The following is an 18,388-nucleotide window of genomic DNA, read 5'->3' as shown; positions in this document are numbered from 1 at the left end:
TTCAGGAAGGCATGGCTGACATAACCCCTGGAGCTGACTTAGCTTTTAAGGCCGAGGAGTCCCACAGAGAGAAGCTGTAGCAATTGGAAGAGGCCCTGCATGTGTTCGCAGCACTGGCTGCCTGCGGCTGCCCCTGGGGGACCTGAGACCCAGCATGCCCCCGCACCAGCCTGCAAAGCTCCACACGCTGGTCTCTTCCCCTTGCCGGGTTTCCCTTCCTGCTCACTCATCCCGTCTGCACACAAACATGTTTGTCCTCTCCCTCCCGACTCGTCCTGATGCCAGTGTTCCAGGACCCGAGCCTTGGTTCTCACCGACTACTCATTTCCGGGCCTCCTCGCCTCCTGCCTTTCTCTGCCACCCTCACGCTGACAACTCCCAAATCTGCGTCTCCGGCCCCACCTGTCCCCTTGAATCCAGCTGCCTTGGCGTCTGTATAGTCAGGTGGAAAAGTCGGGGTCTCCAAGTGAACATGACTGGAACCAGATCCTTCACTGAGCACCGCCAGCCACCCCCACCCCATTCTCCCAATCTTCTTCATTTTAGGCAATTGCAACATGTTCTTTATGCTCGGGCACACATCCCGAGTTACCTTTCTCCCCGACTGCATGCAGTGGCTCAGCAAATCCTTGTTAGCTCCGACATTAGAATATCCTCAATCGGACCACAACTCCCGCCTTTACTGGTCCTACCTGGGTCCCAGCTGCCACCCTCCTCTGGGGACACTGGGCAACAATTTCCTATTTTGTCTCCCTTCCTCCACTAGTCCCCCCCATCCACACCCCCAACAGGCTGTTTCTCACCCAGCAGTCAGAATGGTCTTTTGAAAACACAAATAGGACCATGTGACTCATCTTCCCCAAACTCTTCACCGGCTTCCTATTTCACACTAATGAGAGTTACCTAAGCCTTAAACCACCTGGCTTTTAGTTACTTGCTGCCGCCAAGGCTCTTGTGTTCTCCCCTTATCCAGACGGGCCTCCCTGCTAACTTTGGGACCGACAGAGGACACTGCTGCCCAAGGGCTTAGCTTCTCTGCCTGGAGACCTCCTTGCCCAGGCTTTGCACGCATATGCATTCCCTCATTCAAGTGTCTGCTCAAAAGTCCTCCACCAACACAGGCCTTCCCTGACAAGGTCTAGAAGGATGCCTCCCTCCCACCCATCCCTTCCATTCACCTGCTGTTTGCTCGGTCACTGACCACTTGACGTTAGACATTCCCCATTCGTGATATAAAGGTCTTTCCTCACGGGGACGGGAATGCTGGGGCGCATTGTTTGCTGCTGAGTTCTCACACACTGGGCGCGGGCATGGGGTGGGCGCTCAGATGGGCACTGACCCAATCACTGCCCTTTACCTGAATGCTGCTTCTCCCTCCCTTCTGTCTCCCCGCCAAACAACCAGGACGGTGGTCCCTGCTCATGCTCTGTTCACAATGGGAACTTGTTAAATGAAGCACAGGGTGAATGATTCAACCTCTCCGCCCAGAAAAACCACACCACCACTGGAGAGTCACTGGTAGGTATCTAAGGAGAGGCTTCGGGAGAACCCACACAACACTCAGGAGGAAAGCATTTTCAAAAGAAACAGCACCTACCTGGCTTTATAATAACCCTACTCTGAATGATCAGAAAAGCCATAGGTCACACCACAGTAGTATCTTTGCAAGTCAAGAAACCTTGTGTAACTACCTTTCAAAGGATGCAAGAATAAATGCACGTCAAGAGCCTTCTGATGCACTGGTTGTACCTTTATTATGTTTACCTCGTTCACTAAGAGTTCCGTGATGCAAGGTTACCATACACAGTTAGATAATGTCCGCATTGCACATCTAAGGCTATACAGCAAAAGAACCGGAATTAGTACAAATACAAGAACTATATTTACATTCTGTATACTCAAGCTCCAAACATCAGATATTTACATAATAAAACATGAAAATGAAAATCTGAAATTAATAATGTACATTGTTGCTAATGAGCTCAACTCCTTACTGGGGAGAGATCAGTTTGCAAAGTCTTGGTTCAAAAAGGCCACATGTGCTCCACAGGTTCCGTGGCAGCACACGCGGATGGTGAGAAGAGACCCGAAATCCCGACGGGTGGCGCCTTGCACGCGAGAAGGCCAATGGAGTCCTCAGGTGAACCGATGCCAGAATGTGCAGCCTGGAAAAAGGGAACTTGAAGACATGAAGACAACACACAACAGCCAGGGTTTGGCAAGAGACCAACCTCAGCTCGGACTTCCTGAGCACAGCTTTTAACATGAAATTTGCATCAACTCTCATTCTTTCCTTTAAATGATCAGAGGCTTTCCTAAGATTCATGGGGGCTCAAATCCGAATTTCATAAATGGCCTTTTGAACAACTGCAGATAATCTCTCAGCTGACATTGCCATTTCCTAAGGAAGCACCATCAGTACATCCCTGCTACACAGTCATGGTTTGGCCGCACACTGGGGTGAGTCATTACTGGCCACGGTGGACAGCCACAGTGCACACGAGTCAGAGTCCTCTTGCAAATACACTCAGCAAACCTTTTGAGAGCTGCAGCAGAATTAGTGTCTTCTTTTTAAGGAGCAGGTTAACAATCACATTTTAGAAAGGGAATCCAAAGCAAAAACGAAGGACCCAAGTCAGAGAGACAGACAAGCCCTGACCCCGTCCTGGAGGACCCGAGTGGATGCAGCACGAGGAAATGGCAGCGTACCGGAGCTGCTACGCACTAGGTCATCCGTTCTTTCCCAGTCCAATGTGCAATTAATTACAGTGTATAAATATACAAATACCTTACAAAATTAAATATCCCTGTAAACCACAACAAGCAGCAGGCAACACAGTCTTTGCTTTGAAATGTGCCAGAAGTCATTTTATTTTTAGATCCCTGAAGATCTTTCCCAATGATTTAACTTACTCCTTCATCTTAAAAGAACTGAAAATATGAGTAGCTGTAGAAGTTCAATGGCAGCCGAAGGGGGAAATAAAAATGTAAAACAACAGTGGTTTCTTAGCCGGGAAAAATCATTCTCCTTCCCCTCACAGTGACGGCGCGAGTGTCTTAATGACGTGCTAGGATTGGGGTGCCCACCTGGCTGCCAGCAGCAGCCCTTCCCCACGCCCCTGGCTGAGTGCACGGCTGGTCGGCCCTGCACAGCCTGGCCCGAGAGCTGGCTGACTCCCAGGCAGGCACAGAGGTGAGGAGGCTGTGGGCGCTGGTTTGGTGTGGGCTGTGAGGTCCTGTTTTGCTTTGGCAGGAGAAAGGAGGGTGGGGAAGGAGGGGAGGACATGATTACTTTTAACTAGCACTCATTTCTTCTTAATTTGGGTAAGAGCTTTTTCTTTGTTTTTCGCTTGTTTAAAGGAATGCTTTAGGGGAAAAAAAAAACACATAAAAAACCCCGAAAGGTAGTTTTCTTAAATACCAATATAATATTAATATATTAATATTAAATATCAACTTTTCTACCACCATGGCTTCAGCTAAATCCTCATAAGTAGTTCCTGCCATAAAAGCTCTCTCAGCTTCGAAAGTGGGGATGGATCTGTCCAGAAAGGGAACATTAATCCTGAAACTGTTCCAACTACAATCTGGACATGGGCCGCTAGAGGAAAAGGGGGAAACCAATAAGGGCTGTCCTCAGACTTTCGGTGGAAAGCACACCTGCCAGGGACCCCTGCCGGACGTAATGTCCTGCTTCCTCAGGGTGCCCTCTCCCCCGGGGGTGATACGAACAGTCCAGTTCTACCTGTCCTAATCTCTGACACCTCCAAAGCAAAGACTTTCCAAGCCAGTTCTGAGTTAGAAGAAAAACCAAATGCCATTTCAGTGTATCACATGATGTGACTCCCCCTCAGCCTTCCCCACCTCCCTCTGTCATGGACACGGGTCCCTCTATCAGACTTCGTGACAAACAGCAGCGGCACCTGTGACTTCATTCTACAACGCAACCTTCGAATTTCATCTTCATTTCCCCTGAAATCAGATTTCATTCCAGTCCAGGAGTGATCTCTAAGCACCAACAGATCCTGGATTTGAGTCTACACCAGAAGGGCATACTGTGTCCACTAGACAACTAAGGAACCTCTAACTACATTAAAAATCTCACGCACTGCTTAGAAAACAAATAACATCACAGTTAATGACCTATGTTTTGAGGAGAGGAAGGAAGTTAAAAAAACCTACTGTAGAGTTTTTATTGATCACTTTCCAGCTAAGGTCACAGACTGGGATTTCTAGCCTGTCTTTTAAGCTCTCCACGATTCATGTTTCCTCCTCTTTGCAGGGCAATTCTACCGAGGCCAGGAGACCTGTTCTTAGCGATGAGCCCAACCAGGAAGTCAGAAGCAACGGTCTGCTGACACGCACCAGCCCCTGCCCCATGCTGCCTGAAGCAGAAAATCAGCCGGACCCCACCACCTGGGAGGCAGCAACTTCAAGGCTGGAGACCCTCAGTCTCCGCGAGGTGGGAGAGAGCAGATACTTTCCTGAATGCCTGAGGGATGGTCAAACAGAGATGTGCGTGAGGGAGGTAAAGGATGGTACAAAACACCCCAGGTCAGATGGCAAAGCAGCTGAATTAACCCGCAGGCCTTCTTTTCCCCAGGCCATTCCTATAAAACTTACTGGCAGCTGAAAGAAAAAGAGTATTTTCTTCCATGATGGCGTCTGGATGCAGATGACCCTGTTCTGTCAGAGAAGGAGACTGTCAGCAGCGAGCTTCCTCCTTCCTCCTCTGGCAGTTATTTCCACATCCCATGAAGGTAACCGAGAGGCAAGGCGGAGGCAGCAGCAAGCCACTGCGGCCAGGGCTCAGGTGCGCCTCTTCTCTGCCCCCAGGTGTCCTTTTGGTTTTTTTTTTAGTGGTGGGAGGGGATTGGTTTTAATCCCGGGATCCAGAAAGCAAAGCCTGCCTAGTCTGCTTATTTATCATAATAGGGGGAGAAGCATTACTGAAAGTATTTTCAATTTGACAAGGATCATTGGAAATGACCACTGGATTCAGAGGGAGACTTCCAAGTCTATACTTGAGGGTTACATTTCTTTGATCAAATGGAGCTACGTCAATCACAGGGTCACTACTCAGCATTCCCATAATTATAATGACAACAACGACCATCAAGTTCACGAGCAGAAGTGAGTCATTCCCCCCTTGTGGGACGTTTGTGTCTGACACTGTACTAATTCCAAACTGTACCATCACTGACAAGAAGAGAAATGAGAAACTGAGAGAGAAAAGCAGTTCACAGGAGCGCTGCTGTGAGGAGCTACCCTCATCGTACTGTCAGCCCGCCGTCATGACCCACTGTCAAGCCCCACGGTCCTCTCAAATCCACAGGCAGTATCCCTGGCCCTTCCCTTCTCACAAAGTCAGCAGCAGCCACTGTCCCAGGTCCGCTAAGAAGTTCTCCCTTCTCTCTTCCACTAAAAGAAAACCGCATAACTACGTTCTAAATAAGCTCCACTTTCAGAGAATACACCTGTGCCATTTCTAAGCTCCCCACAACCTTTTCCCTGAATGGAAAATGCAGGGATTAGCAATGGCAAAGAGATGGAAAGGGAAAAGGTAAGTTTTTTCCTTTTAGGTTCTAAAAAAAAGCCAGATGTTTCCTCCCGTAGTCTCTAAGCCACCCCCCCCACCCAAAATTGAAGTGATATCACAGAGAAAAGGAAAAGTATTATGTTGTCTTAAAAAACAGACAAAGATATCCAAAGACAGCAGTACAGACATCACAGGGGGTCATAATGGGGACCTATCATACAAAAGGAAGCCAAGAGACACACAAAAATAATTTGGAGATTCACTGGATCCCCTCTGGGTTGTTTTGTTTGTTTTTCTCCCTTTTGTTAGGCCACATGCTAATACCAAGATTCTCAGCACAGGAAAAAAAGAGAAGGGTACAGAGCAATGGAGACGGGGACCAGGAGAGCTAGCAAGAGTATTGACAGGAGGGAAAGCAGTTACCCCACAGGCTTACACACGAAAGGGGCCATCAAGAATCAGAGAGAGAAGGAAGCAGCAACACTTTCTTTATGTCTCGAAGGCGAGTGAGGACGCTCGGCAGGGTCCCTTAGCACTTCGGGTCGCTGGGGCACCTGCGAGAGAGCTTTGACCTACAGGTGACAGAGGAAGAGGGCGGATTAGAGGAGCTGGGTCCAGATGTCTCTCCCCTCACAAGTCTCCCTCCTCTACAGTTCCCTCCTTGAGCTTCTTCCCCTCCAGCACTCAAGCCCCAGGTCTCTAGGCTCCCTGAATAAGCAGGTGAAGCTGTGGGGGCCCCTGGGACACAAGCCCCTCACAGGATCAGAGGCTGGATCACAGGGTGGAATACTGGGAGACCATGAAGGTTTTCACCACCTTCCCCTGACTCAGTCAAAAAGTAAAAAAATAAGAAAAAAATCTTGAGAAACAAAATCAAAGCAGGACATTAACTGGGTACAAATGGGACCAGGTTCCCTTAGCCATTCAGGGCACCAGGTGACACCTATGAGAAGCTGAGGCCTCATCACCACCTTACAGTCACACTTACGCTGCTGTCCTTCCTCTATAGTCAGCCTGCTGTTGGGGAACAAGACTTCCTTCTCGATTCACATTGGCCAGAAGCCAAGGAGAAGGAGACATGAGGACAACTTACCGTATCGTGCCAGCAAGGAGTGGGTTAAAGGCATATAACCAGTCGTTCATGTCTTTGTCATTGAGAGCCTGTAAAAGGACCCCACGGTGCTTTGTGCATACAGCAAAGATGTTTGGTGTCTGAAAGAGACACAGGGGGACGGGAAGGTTACGATGGCTGCTGACAACGGGGACCACCCTGCCATATTCCCAGGGCACACAGCACCTCATACTGAAGGTTCAGGGAGACCAGACACATAGGAGAGATGCCACACTACACAACAGAGAGTTCAGAACTCAGAAGGGAAGGGGGCAGGCGGCAATTAGTAGCCAAGAGAGCAGGACTGACCTTCACCATGGCCTGCTGGTCCTCGCTATATTCCACCTGTGCTGTGGACAGGTTAATGATGCCACGCTCCACTGGGTCTTTGTCGCTGTTATAGATAAAGACATAAGGGCGACGGACCACGACAAAATGTTTAGCCCAGTTGCTGTAAAGTGGCTCCTTGAAATGCAGGTATCCTTTCTTAGAGACCACGGAGCTAAAAAGGGCAGTACAAGAGAGGTTAGTTTCTCGCAAAAACAAAGTGATCATGGCCTGAGGAACATGAAAATATGTCTCACCTAGGCCCAGTCCCTAGGATGAACAAAACAGGCAAAAGATCTGTTTGGCCGAGAATCTTCTCTGCTAAATTAACACAGCAACAGAGCACAAAGTACTGCCCCCACAGCATACTGTGGTGTGGTGGAGATGCCTGACAGGGCACAAGTGCAGCAGGAACCCAGCCTGGCTCTTTATCCCAGATTCCATTGATATTAGACAATAATATTCACCTCAAGTACAAGAGCAGAGAGTAAATTACTGTGATTTGTCTTTTATACCTGGCATCCCTGGTCAATACAGTACTCACCCTGGTCTAATTTCTTCAATATCTGGAACAAGATTGAGAAATTCATTTTTTCCTGCTCGGGCCAAATAAGGTGTTTCCACAGTTGGGACGATCTGAAACTGTTCAAATTCTGGGCAGGGACTAGAGGCCCGGGAATTGGCTTCTGGGGTCCTTTAAAAGAGAAAGGTTATAGGAGCTTCAGCAAGGTCAATGCATAATGTGTACAATCCTCTCACCAGGAGGAACAAGCCCTCTCCTTAAGAGCAGGGGCCTTGCAAACATCAGTTTCAGAGAGCTCAGCTAAGACAAGTGGGTGTCAGAAAGTTAATTCCAACTTCAACTGCGGTCATCCTTTAGAAGTTACAAAAGTCACCAAGGCCTGCAGTCCCTCTTCCTACTCTGAAGCCCTCTGAACAGAAGCGTCTGGGGCATGAACTCCATTCCCTTACATGTTTCTATTTCATTTCAAGGCCACAACTAGGGCGGTGGTTCTCAAAGTGTAATCCCTGACCAGCAGAATCAACTTCACCTGGAAACTTGTTAAAAATTCAAATTCTTGGGCTCCAACACAGACCTACGGAGTCAGAAATGATGGGTGGAGTTCAGCCACCTGTACTTTAACAAGCCTCCCAGGTGACGCTGGTGTGCACTGACATCTGAGAACCACTGCCATAGGGGGCTGGCAGAGAAAGTAAACAAGTGGGAAGAAGCTGGCTTCCCAAACGACCGCCGACTGAGAGCAGCCGGGACCATGACGTGAGCAGGAGCTCCTACGCTCTGCACCACAGGTTATCGTAGAGCAGCTTAGCCTGATGAATTGTATCCCACTAACTCTAAAAAGCCCATCTTTTAATACTTCACCATTTCTCAAGTTGGGATGCATCTTACAACTGATGACACACGTCACATTTTGGTTGGCAGTGCTTTCTTCTTTCGTAGTGGCACATAAAATAATGTTACGGTTGATGACATCACAAATTAATTCAATTACCTGGATGTGTTACTTTCTCAGCCACACTCAACTGTCGCCATGTTGGTACACTAAGACAGACAGCTGGACGACACCCAGGTGGGTTCTGACAGGTGAGCACAACGAACGGAGACGGGCCCGGGAGTGTGATGGTGAGTCACAAACAAGTGATTACAGTGATGAATTCATGGGATCTAGACTACATTTGTCTCTATTATTCTTACCAATATGTTTCATTGTGCCATCAAAATATATTTTCCAAACTAGTTTTAAACTGTTTTCCCCAAGATGGGACTTGCTCTGTCTGGTATGACCGGGGAACCAAACAGGAGTGGGAATGGAAGGCCAAAATGAGCAGGGGAGGGATTCCGAAGAGGAACCAAGGGTTTTCTTGCAGAAAGTTGGTGAGACATGGTGTTAGAAGGTACAGGAGCATCTCCCTGGGACTGTGATACCCAGAAAAGGCTCCCACATACTTCTGAGTGCTGTCAAGATAGATGGTCCCGCCCTCAGCAGAGAACCACTGAGCTAGAGGAAGGCTGGCGTTTCTTTGGTTCTTAGGCTAGCTTTTCTCAGTGAAGTCTGGGTACTTACAGCTTCTTTCTTTTGTATGTACGTATGTGTTGTAATCATTACCACCAATGTGGGGCTTGAACTCAAGACCCCGAGGTCAAGAGTTGCATCCTCCACCAACTGAGCTGGCCAGGTGCCTCTTTTAATTATGATTATTTTTTTTTAAAGTAAACTAGGGTACTTACTTCTGATCCAGAGAGTTGCTCCTAGCCTCTACCAGAGAAGGGCAGGTGGAGGAGGGAGTGAGGGTCGAACTGCTGAAACTGGACACAGAGGGATCCCGTCCGATAGGAGAGATATCAGACAACTGGAGGCAAACAGGAGACAGCAAGTGAGATTCAGCTGAAAACCCAAAATACCTCTGCAACGAGGAGCTCTGACAGCCAGTAACCTCACATTCATAAATCTGCTGCTCTAGGTTATTCAAGAAAACGACTTATAAATACTTTATGACCTGAATGTCACATTAGGAATCATTTACAAAAGAGGCAAGGCTGGCTTTTTATTTTGTGACTGTCCTGCATTAATTAAATGAGCCTATCCCTATGAGCCCAGTATTTAGAACAACAGGCACTATTCTAAGAATATGGCAGAGGCCCTGCCCTCCTGGAGCTTATGTTCTAAGTGGAGAAGGCAGACAACAAACAAATCAACAGACACTTTGCAAAGTGTCAGGTAGTCCTAAAATCCAGTAATTCTACTTCTGGGGGTTTACCCAAAGAAAATGAAAATACTAACTCAAAAAGACATACACACACCTACGTTCACTGCAGCATTACCCACAAGAGCCAAGATATGAAAGCAACTCAAGTGTCCACTGATAAGATGAATGGATAAAGAAGATGGTCTATATTCACAATGGAATATCATTCAGCCATAAAAAGGAATGAGACCTTGCCATTTGCGACAAGATGGATGGACCCAGAGGGTATTACGCTAAGTGAAATATGACCGAGAAAGACAAATACCATATGATTTTACTTATATGTGGAACCTAAAAAACAGAAACAAAACCAAGCAAAAAACCAGACCTTTAAATAGAGGAAACAAACTGAGGGGAGACCGGTGGGGGGATGGGGGAAACAGATGAAGGGGATGAAGAGGTACGACGTCGAGTTATAAAATAAGTCACGGAGATGAGAAGTACAGCATCGGGAATGCAGTCAATAACACTGTAATAAGGTCGTGTAGCGACAGATGGGAACAATACTTATCGTGTGGTGAGCCCTGGGTGAGGTACAGAACTGTTCAATCACTGTGCTGTACGCCTGGAGCTAATTTAACACCGTGTGTCAACTACACGTCAATAACACAAAGCATAAGGTAACGGCAAGGGCTACAGCAAAAACCAAAGCAGGGAGACAGGTCAGACAGAGCTTCAGAGAGCTGCTGCCTTTACAGAGGGGGCCAAGGAGTTCATTTTTGAGCCAAAAAATGGACACGATAAGGGCGCCAATCATGGGCACTTCTGGAGGAAGACTATCCCGGGGAAAGGAACAGCAAGGCTGCCAAGGCCACCTAGGCAGCTGGAGTCTGAGGATCAGCAAAAAATGTCACAATGACTAGAACTGCATGAGCACTGCAGACGTTCTTCAAAGTGCTCACCTCATTCTTTGTTGAGGGCGACATTTTTTTTTTAAAGATTTTATTTATTTGAGAGAGAGAGAGAATGAGAGATAGAGAGCACGAGAGGGAAGAGGGTCAGAGGGAGAAGCAGACTCCCTGCCGAGCAGGGAGCCCGATGTGGGACTCGATCCCGGGACTCCAGGATCATGACCTGAGCCGAAGGCAGTCGCTTAACCAACTGAGCCACCCAGGCGCCCCGAAGGCGACAACATTTAATGCCACCATGAACCTCAGGGCTTCTGGTGTCCTGTCACACGGTGACATACCAGCCCCTACAGGGTCTCCTCCGAGGGATTCGGGGAAAAGCCAAAATGTTTCCCATCTGATAACACTCTAAGAGACACAGGGGGATGCGTTTATCTGCAGAAGTCTGTGTTCTGCCTCTGAGAAATTAAATAAATACAAGAGCAGATATGCCCTACATCCTTAGACCCATCTGAAGCCACCTCAAAGCCCGGAGCCTGGGACGGGATATCTGAGCTGCTCACCTTACAGTCACTGATGCTGCCGTGCACCTGGCTGAACTCCCGGTTGAAGGTGTGAGTGAGAAGTTGCAGGCACTAGGGAAGAGAGAGGAAAGTGTGAGTTTCAATGGTTAAATGAAGCCCTGGATGCAAGGCAGGAAGAGAAAACAACAGGCTAACACCCACAGTGGAGCTCAGGTGCTGCCCCAACACCTCTAGAATTAAGTTAGAATTTAGCAAGGGAAGCCTGGAGTATGCCTAACAAAGACAAATTAAGTGGATAAAAGGGCCATTCTCAAGAGGACAAAAGCAAATAGCTGCCAACACCACAGATGAGAAGTGCTTAAGAACACAATAGTGCCCCTTCCAATTCGTCCTGGTACTAAAAGCCATGGAGACTTCTGGATGGACATATTTTTCTAAACTGACTAGAAGACCGTTTGGTTATTGAAACAACATGCCACAGAAGCCTTCTCGCCTCTATATTCCACTGTGGGCCAGTTGTCCAGACACCATATGCCTGAGTGTCATCCTCAGCAACCCCTCTGCCCTCTCCCACCCCATCTGGGCAACAAGGAGTGCCGCCTCTACCTCCCCAAAGTCTCTTCCGTGACGACTCTTCCTCTTCTCCCTGCAGCCTCCCGCCTCAGCTGAGACCCACACCATCTGGAGCACCGCAATAAAGAGCTCTTTGTGCCTCTAGGCTCTGTCACCCCAAACCCACCCTCTTTCTTGCTGCCACAGCAATCGTCCTAAAACACAAACACCTGTTTAAAATATTTCCGCGTCACCCCCAGGACACTCTACACTCTAGTCCAGTCTCCAGACCCTGCAAGATCTGGTCCTGCCCCACGTCTCTGACTCCATCTCCTGCCCCTCCCCACTTTTCCCATGTGATTCCATAGCACTGAAGGTGTAGCCTACGAGGCTTTCCTCTGGTGCAGCCTTCCAAGCTCAGCTCAGCAGCACCGGCCCGTGAAGGCCTCTCCTCGGGCTCCCCCAGACTCCAGACACACACCTCTATTATATGCTTGTCACTGAGTCACCTGTGAGTTAAGGGTAGAAATGGAGTCTTATTTATTTCTACCTTCACAGCTAGTACAGGCCTTAAAACAGAGGCCCTCAAAGATGAAAACGAAAAATCCAAACTAGCTCACGGGAGTCTCACGGTGGGAAAATGCTCGGCAACAAGGAAGGGATTCACACCTTGGTAGCCAGCTCCTTCTCTCGATCCACCAGGCTTTCAATGTCTGTCGAATCGTAGCCGCTGCTCTCGCTGGGAGTGATGGCGCTTTCAAAGGTGGTGGTAGAGATCTGAGAGGAGATGCTGGTGGAGGTGCTGAGGGTCCCACTGCTGAGGCTGGGGGACAACGAGTCACTCAGGGACTTGGGGATGCTGTCACCAAGTCTCTCACGCAGCAGCAGGAAGTGGCGAGTTTTTTCCACCTAAGAAGATCAACACAAATGCCTCAGCAAACATAAAACTTGTTAAGATTCCTTTCTTTTTTTAAAGATTTATTTGTTTGAGAAAGCGAGTGTGCACACATGTGAGCAAGGTAGGGAGGGGCAGAGGGAGACTGAAAGGGACAGAGAATCTTTAGCAGACTCCCCACCAAGCAAGGAGCCTGACGTGGGGCTTGATCTCATAACCTGAGCTGAAAACAAGAGTCGGACACCTAACCAACTGAGCCACCCAGGCACCCAAAGCTCGTTATCTTAATAAGCAAAATATGCCTCCATCATAACTGAAAGCTGAAAAGCCAAGATCACACAGAGAAGGTGAGTGTGACCGATACTTTGGGAGTCGTGCTCAAGAGTTCATCTGAGCGTCTCCTGCCCTTGGATACCTCGTGAAGGAGCTCCAGCTTCTCTAACTCCCACTGGTGCTCTAGGATGAGACTGTCCCCGCGGGGCCGCCAGCCTGCTAAGTTCTCTTCTCCCCGCACATAGGCCACAGATGTATCCAAGATTTTTCTTCTCCTCCTCTGCATGCCTGAGACAAGAGGAAATAATTTTTTTTCAGAGAAAAATCTGATTGCATTTTTAGCTCAAAACAAACTAATAATTCATATACATGGCAAACCAACACAGTCAAGACACATGGGATTTTGATTATTAATAAAAATTCATCCCTTTTCCCTCAAAGCAATTCTCTGAACTTCTTTTAAAAGAGTTTTACATTCTTTGATAACTATGAAGACTATCATGCAACTTTAGAAAATGCCCAAGTTATTGTGTTACATGAAAATATAGAAAGACTGACTAGTCTGTACCCTATGGTTCCAAATATATAAAAATACACCCATATGAAAAAAGTAAGAAAGGACCACCTCTCCACCCCCAACCACACCCCACATGCAGGAGCTCAACTGGGACTGCAGATGACAGACAGCTTCAGCCCCACCATTTTCCATTAATTTTAAAAAATGTACTGTTTTTACATATCAAAGACACAAATTAACCTTAAGTAAGAAAATTTCTCAAGGATGTATCCGGACACTATAATTAGCTGCTATTGAGACTTGGATTCATACTCCAAATTCTTATTTTAATCTAAATCTTACCTGTGGGACCTGACCTTCTTCTGTGTATGTTCTCTAAAATGAATGATCAAACTCACCTTAATCAAATGTTTTTTAAAAACCCTGACTTTTGTCCACGTTCCGGCTTATAAACATAGAACTGCAAAGGGCTGCTTAAGGCCACCAAGCTAGAGGAACAGCAGCAGGCCAGAGAGACATCAAAAAGGACACAGCACAGATTCAATTTAATCATTTGTCTCCCTAGAGCACAGGAACTTTGAATTCTAGCTTGACAGCACCTATAAAGTTACATTTTGCCAAGGTATCTTTGGTGCTAACGTGGAAAGGGAAATGGTTATGAAGTTTGCCGAGCCAAATTCATTCTAATAGACTCAAATTTTTTTATAATATATTGCAACATCATGACATTTTGTTCAATACAGATTTTATAACTGTTTTTTGCAGGTCACAAACCAAATAGTGTTGTAACTCAGAAAAAGGTTAACTCTCATCACCACCAAAAAACTGGCTTATAAAATAAATATACCTGGTTTCTAAAAAGTTTTCTATCTATCCTACATGGGTAGGATAGATTTTTGACATAATATACTCCAAACACAGGCAAAGATAACTATCACCTCCCCAATCCATACAGGCTTACCTGGACTACCCGTGTCTGCCATTTTGCATAAACTGAGTTCATAAATTCCAGTGACTCGATTGCTATTCGAATTAAAACAAACAACTGTTTAACTTCTTATAGCACAAAAACAGGAAAATCTCAATTCCTTCTACTTAAAACACTGTCTCCTGTGTAGCAACTGCAGCCCACCCTCAAATATAATTACAGACATTTCTTATTTCTTTTCTTATTCTGAACTTAAGAAGTATATTTTTCCTAGAAGGAGTTTGTTTTCATCCCAATCTTTTGAATTACTTCAACAGGAGGACTAAAATTGAATGATAAACTCAAAAGTTTATAATACAAATATAAAAAATAAAAATCTGCCTTACCACAAGAGAAGAGATGAGGGGGAAAGTCTGACTAGAATGAAACGATGAGCATCAAATTTGGGGGCATGTGATTAGGAAGGGTACTAAACCTTCCACGTATTAGTAACACTTGTTATTTAGGCTGGATAGTGAGGCACAGGTAATCCCTGTATTAGTCTTGACGTATTTTGATATACCTTAAATAGGAATAATCTTTTTTAAAAGAAGAAAACCCCAGTGGTAATCAGTTAGAATTAATGAAATCTGAAAGAACATTTAGTCCCTGCAAAATTGTTCTGCGAGTGCTCACGATGTAATACTCCTTCCTTCCTTCACACACTCATGTGTCCATCAGTATTGCAGTAAATGCCAACACTTTGAAGTTACTGCACTCCTGGTATCAGGTTGTAAGCCAACGCTGAAACAGCAGGCGACGGACACCGAGGGCTCAGCTGCTTCTGTAGTGGACAAACAAGCTGGAAGCTACACTTGTCTCTGAAACTTACGAGTCTGGTGACTTTGAGTAGCCACTGCCGAAGAGGCTGCGCAGAGAGCGTGGAGGTGAGATCTTGGCGTCCCGGGAGTAGAAGACCATGCACACGTCCTTGGTGATGACCGCCGGCTGGATGCAATGATCCAACTGAAAGCACAAATGAGTGGGCTCCATTTAAATGCAGACAGAGCCTCTGTGGCAGGATTCTGTGCACCAGCTTAATCGGAAAGCTGGTCCCAGAGGTGGGGCCTGGAAGATTTATTTCAGCTCTACCAATTACTTCAACAGCAGCTCAGCAGATAATGTGTGCAAGATTAGGTTGTAGTCCTTGCAGCTGCTTTATTTTCCCCAATTTTTAAAAAACTTTCTTCTGAAATAATGGCTAATAGTTATTATCTATTATGTGCCAAGCACTGTTCGAATGCTTGTGTATCTGATCTCTCTACACCTTTCTGAGGTAAATGCCATCATTACTACTCCTGTTTAAGAGATGAGGGAATTGAGGCACAAAGAGAGCCCCTGTGGAAGGACATGCTGGCAGTAAGTGGCAGCACCGGGATCCGAACTCAGACAGGCTGGTTCCAAGGTCTGTGCTGTTGATCACTACTAGGTTCTGCCCACAGCCGCAAAAACAAGAGGCAAAGTTTTTTTTAAATTGTATCTTCTTTGAAGAAGGCGATTAGGTTACTAAAACTGAAGTTATAATAGAAGCCATGACTTTAAGTTTATTTATTATTTTTTTTTAGTAATCTCTATACCCACTTATGGGGCTTGAACTCACGACCCCAAGATCAGTTGCACGCTCTTCTGACCGAGCCGGCCAGACCCCCCGTTGTAGGATTTTTGTGATTACATAGAGATGAGGAACAGAAGCTAATAAAATCACAACAGTAGCAAACAGTTGACAAAAAAATCAGTCGAATCTTTCCTCCTCATTTCTTGTGGTAATGTTCAGGCCTAGCCATTCGTGGTGATTTAGGTTCAAAGTCTCCTCACCTCTAGGTACGCTGACAAGGTCATGTAGATCTTTTCCCCATAGGGCGTCACTCGGTTCAGAAGGAGAGAGTTATGGAGGGAGCTGTCCCACACAGCCTCGAAACGGTAGAAGGTCCTGAGGTCAGAAAGGCAAGAGGGAGCCATCCAGAAGAAGTGAAGTCACCTTAGTCCAGGTACTCAGTAACACTACTGAATCCTACACCAACAAATACTTGGAATACACTGAAATCATTTAATGACACGGTGGATGGAGCCTTTATCCCCTAGAAGGAAAAGATAGGCCCCCAGTCTTTCGCCCCACCCACCATCCAGGAGCACTTAGTTATGCTTTTTTTTTCTGGACAAGTCTGCTTCTCTGCCTATAAACATAAAAACAGATCAATCAAAGAGATTAAGATTGCCTGTGGACAGAAACTAAAGGAAGAAAGCCTAAGTAAGCGCCTCCACAGTCAACAAAGAGGGCAGGAAGCAAATCCTCAGGAGCCTGCAATCCTATCTTCACATCCCAGTCCAGTTCCGCTGTGCCTTCGAAATGTCACAAACACCTGGGAGGCCTGACAGAGAAAACAGGCAGAATAATTTAAGTACAGAGTCTAATTTTAAATAAAAGAACAGGAGGCTATTCTTAGCTGATGTTTTAAGTAAAAGAATGATTTTAATACCAAAGCTGGCTAACTACTATTTGTTACTTTTCAAAAAAATCCACATGAAAAGCAATCTTCCGCTTCAGTAACAACTAGAAGCTTGACTTAATAAGCACCCAGAAACAGTTTTTTAAGTTGTTCTAATATCTTCCTTTTCTCTTACTGGTAAAGCCCCACAGACCTGACCTGACATCCGTTCCGCCAGTTCTGCAGCGTCGTCCGAAGCACCGCACTGAATTACAGCCCAGCTCCCAGCCCTGCCCGCAGTGCCCTCCACCCCGACTCCGGCCCCATGACGAGTGTCTACTCTGCACACTGCACGTTCCATCACCACTGGCTCGCACCCAGTTCAGCGACTTTCTGCACACTTTGCTTCCTTCTACATTCCTCCTTGCTCCTTCCCAATGGTAACCTTGCTATTGCTGTCTTTTCTAGATTTCCTATAACAAATAACTTCCCCAAATCAGATGAAGAGAGATGGGAAAGACTTCCTTCACTACTGAACCAGGATTTTTTTTCTACCCCAAAAGAAGAAAATAGATGAGACAAGCAGCTCTGACAGCAGAAAGAGAAATGTTTAAAAATAAACAACCTATTTCTCACAGCCTCAGCTTCCCAAATAGCCGAACTGGTCTCTACTACCTCACAGGATAAAACCAAGAAAACTGAATAATTATGCAAAGCTACAGAGCAGCAAACCTTCAAGCTTCTGACAGAGAGGACAGACAAGGAGAACAGAAGACCCAGGTTGAGATTCCATATGAAAGGAGGGGGAGTAACACTCTAATTTGTAATCTAGCAGAAGAAAAGCTGAAGATGCATAACAATAAAATGGACAAGAGTTTAGTAAATGGGATGAGAAAAGAAGAGCTCTACCAATCACTTAAGAAGCTGTATGTGAAACTGTACACACAACAGGAAAAGCCAGGGCACAAGGGTATAGGATAAGGTGCTGCTCTATCCTAGGTCTGCATGGGGAAAAACTACTAAATTAAAACAGTAGTCTAAGCAACATAAGACATAAAGCATTCTGATAAACTAGAATCTTCATGTGCAAAAAAGCAAACAGAAAATACCTAGGAATATCCTTATCAAGAAAGAGCCTGCAAAAACATAGAAAAGGCTTTTGTTAGTGAAGTTGCGGAACAAAAAAGTAAAGGAAAAGAGAAAAGCAAAAGAGAAAAAAGTATATAAAAAAGGACAAATTTGCTGTTAAGCAAAGTGAATCCAAGTGGACAATTAACAGAGAACTCCATGGGGCACAATTTGATAGACAGCTTACAATGACATGGGTCCCTCTCCTGAGACATTTAATTAAGGAAAATGCTGGGCACAGAAGGGATGGTGAACACCACCTCTATTAACACCTGTCTGCAGGTGACTCAGTACTGGAAATGGTAGGAAGCTGCTGTGGAGTGACAGGAAAACCAAGTCAATTAGGTAACACAGAAGCAGGACTGGGAAGAAAAGCAGGAGTGGCTCTTGTGGGCTACACACCCAATCCACACGCCAGAATAGCTCTCACAGATAAATGTATATCACACACCCAAACTGCAGTTCTTTTAAGTTCAACTTTAAACATTAAACCTTAGGCAAACAGAACAAAA

At 46.1% G+C, this 18,388-nt stretch overlaps 1 protein-coding gene across 1 annotated transcript in view; it reads right to left on the bottom strand.

The window, feature by feature from the left end:
- Nucleotides 1–1,729: 1,729 nt before the first annotated feature.
- KIF1B (kinesin family member 1B) overlaps nt 1,730–18,388 on the bottom strand; it is a 141,267-nt gene continuing 124,608 nt past the window's right edge. Inside the window, 11 exon segments of the mRNA XM_035726999.1 lie at nt 1,730–6,111; nt 6,633–6,751; nt 6,960–7,152; nt 7,522–7,671; nt 9,229–9,350; nt 11,158–11,229; nt 12,340–12,579; nt 12,981–13,126; nt 14,317–14,378; nt 15,155–15,288; nt 16,138–16,252. Of these exon segments, the coding sequence (XP_035582892.1) occupies nt 6,069–6,111; nt 6,633–6,751; nt 6,960–7,152; nt 7,522–7,671; nt 9,229–9,350; nt 11,158–11,229; nt 12,340–12,579; nt 12,981–13,126; nt 14,317–14,378; nt 15,155–15,288; nt 16,138–16,252 (1,396 nt within the window). The 3' untranslated portion in view covers nt 1,730–6,068.

The sequence above is a fragment of the Zalophus californianus genome, chromosome 4 (assembly GCF_009762305.2).
Source record: "Zalophus californianus isolate mZalCal1 chromosome 4, mZalCal1.pri.v2, whole genome shotgun sequence".
Classification (NCBI taxonomy): Eukaryota; Metazoa; Chordata; class Mammalia; order Carnivora; family Otariidae; genus Zalophus; species Zalophus californianus.
This window is presented reverse-complemented; position numbering and strand designations above follow the sequence as displayed.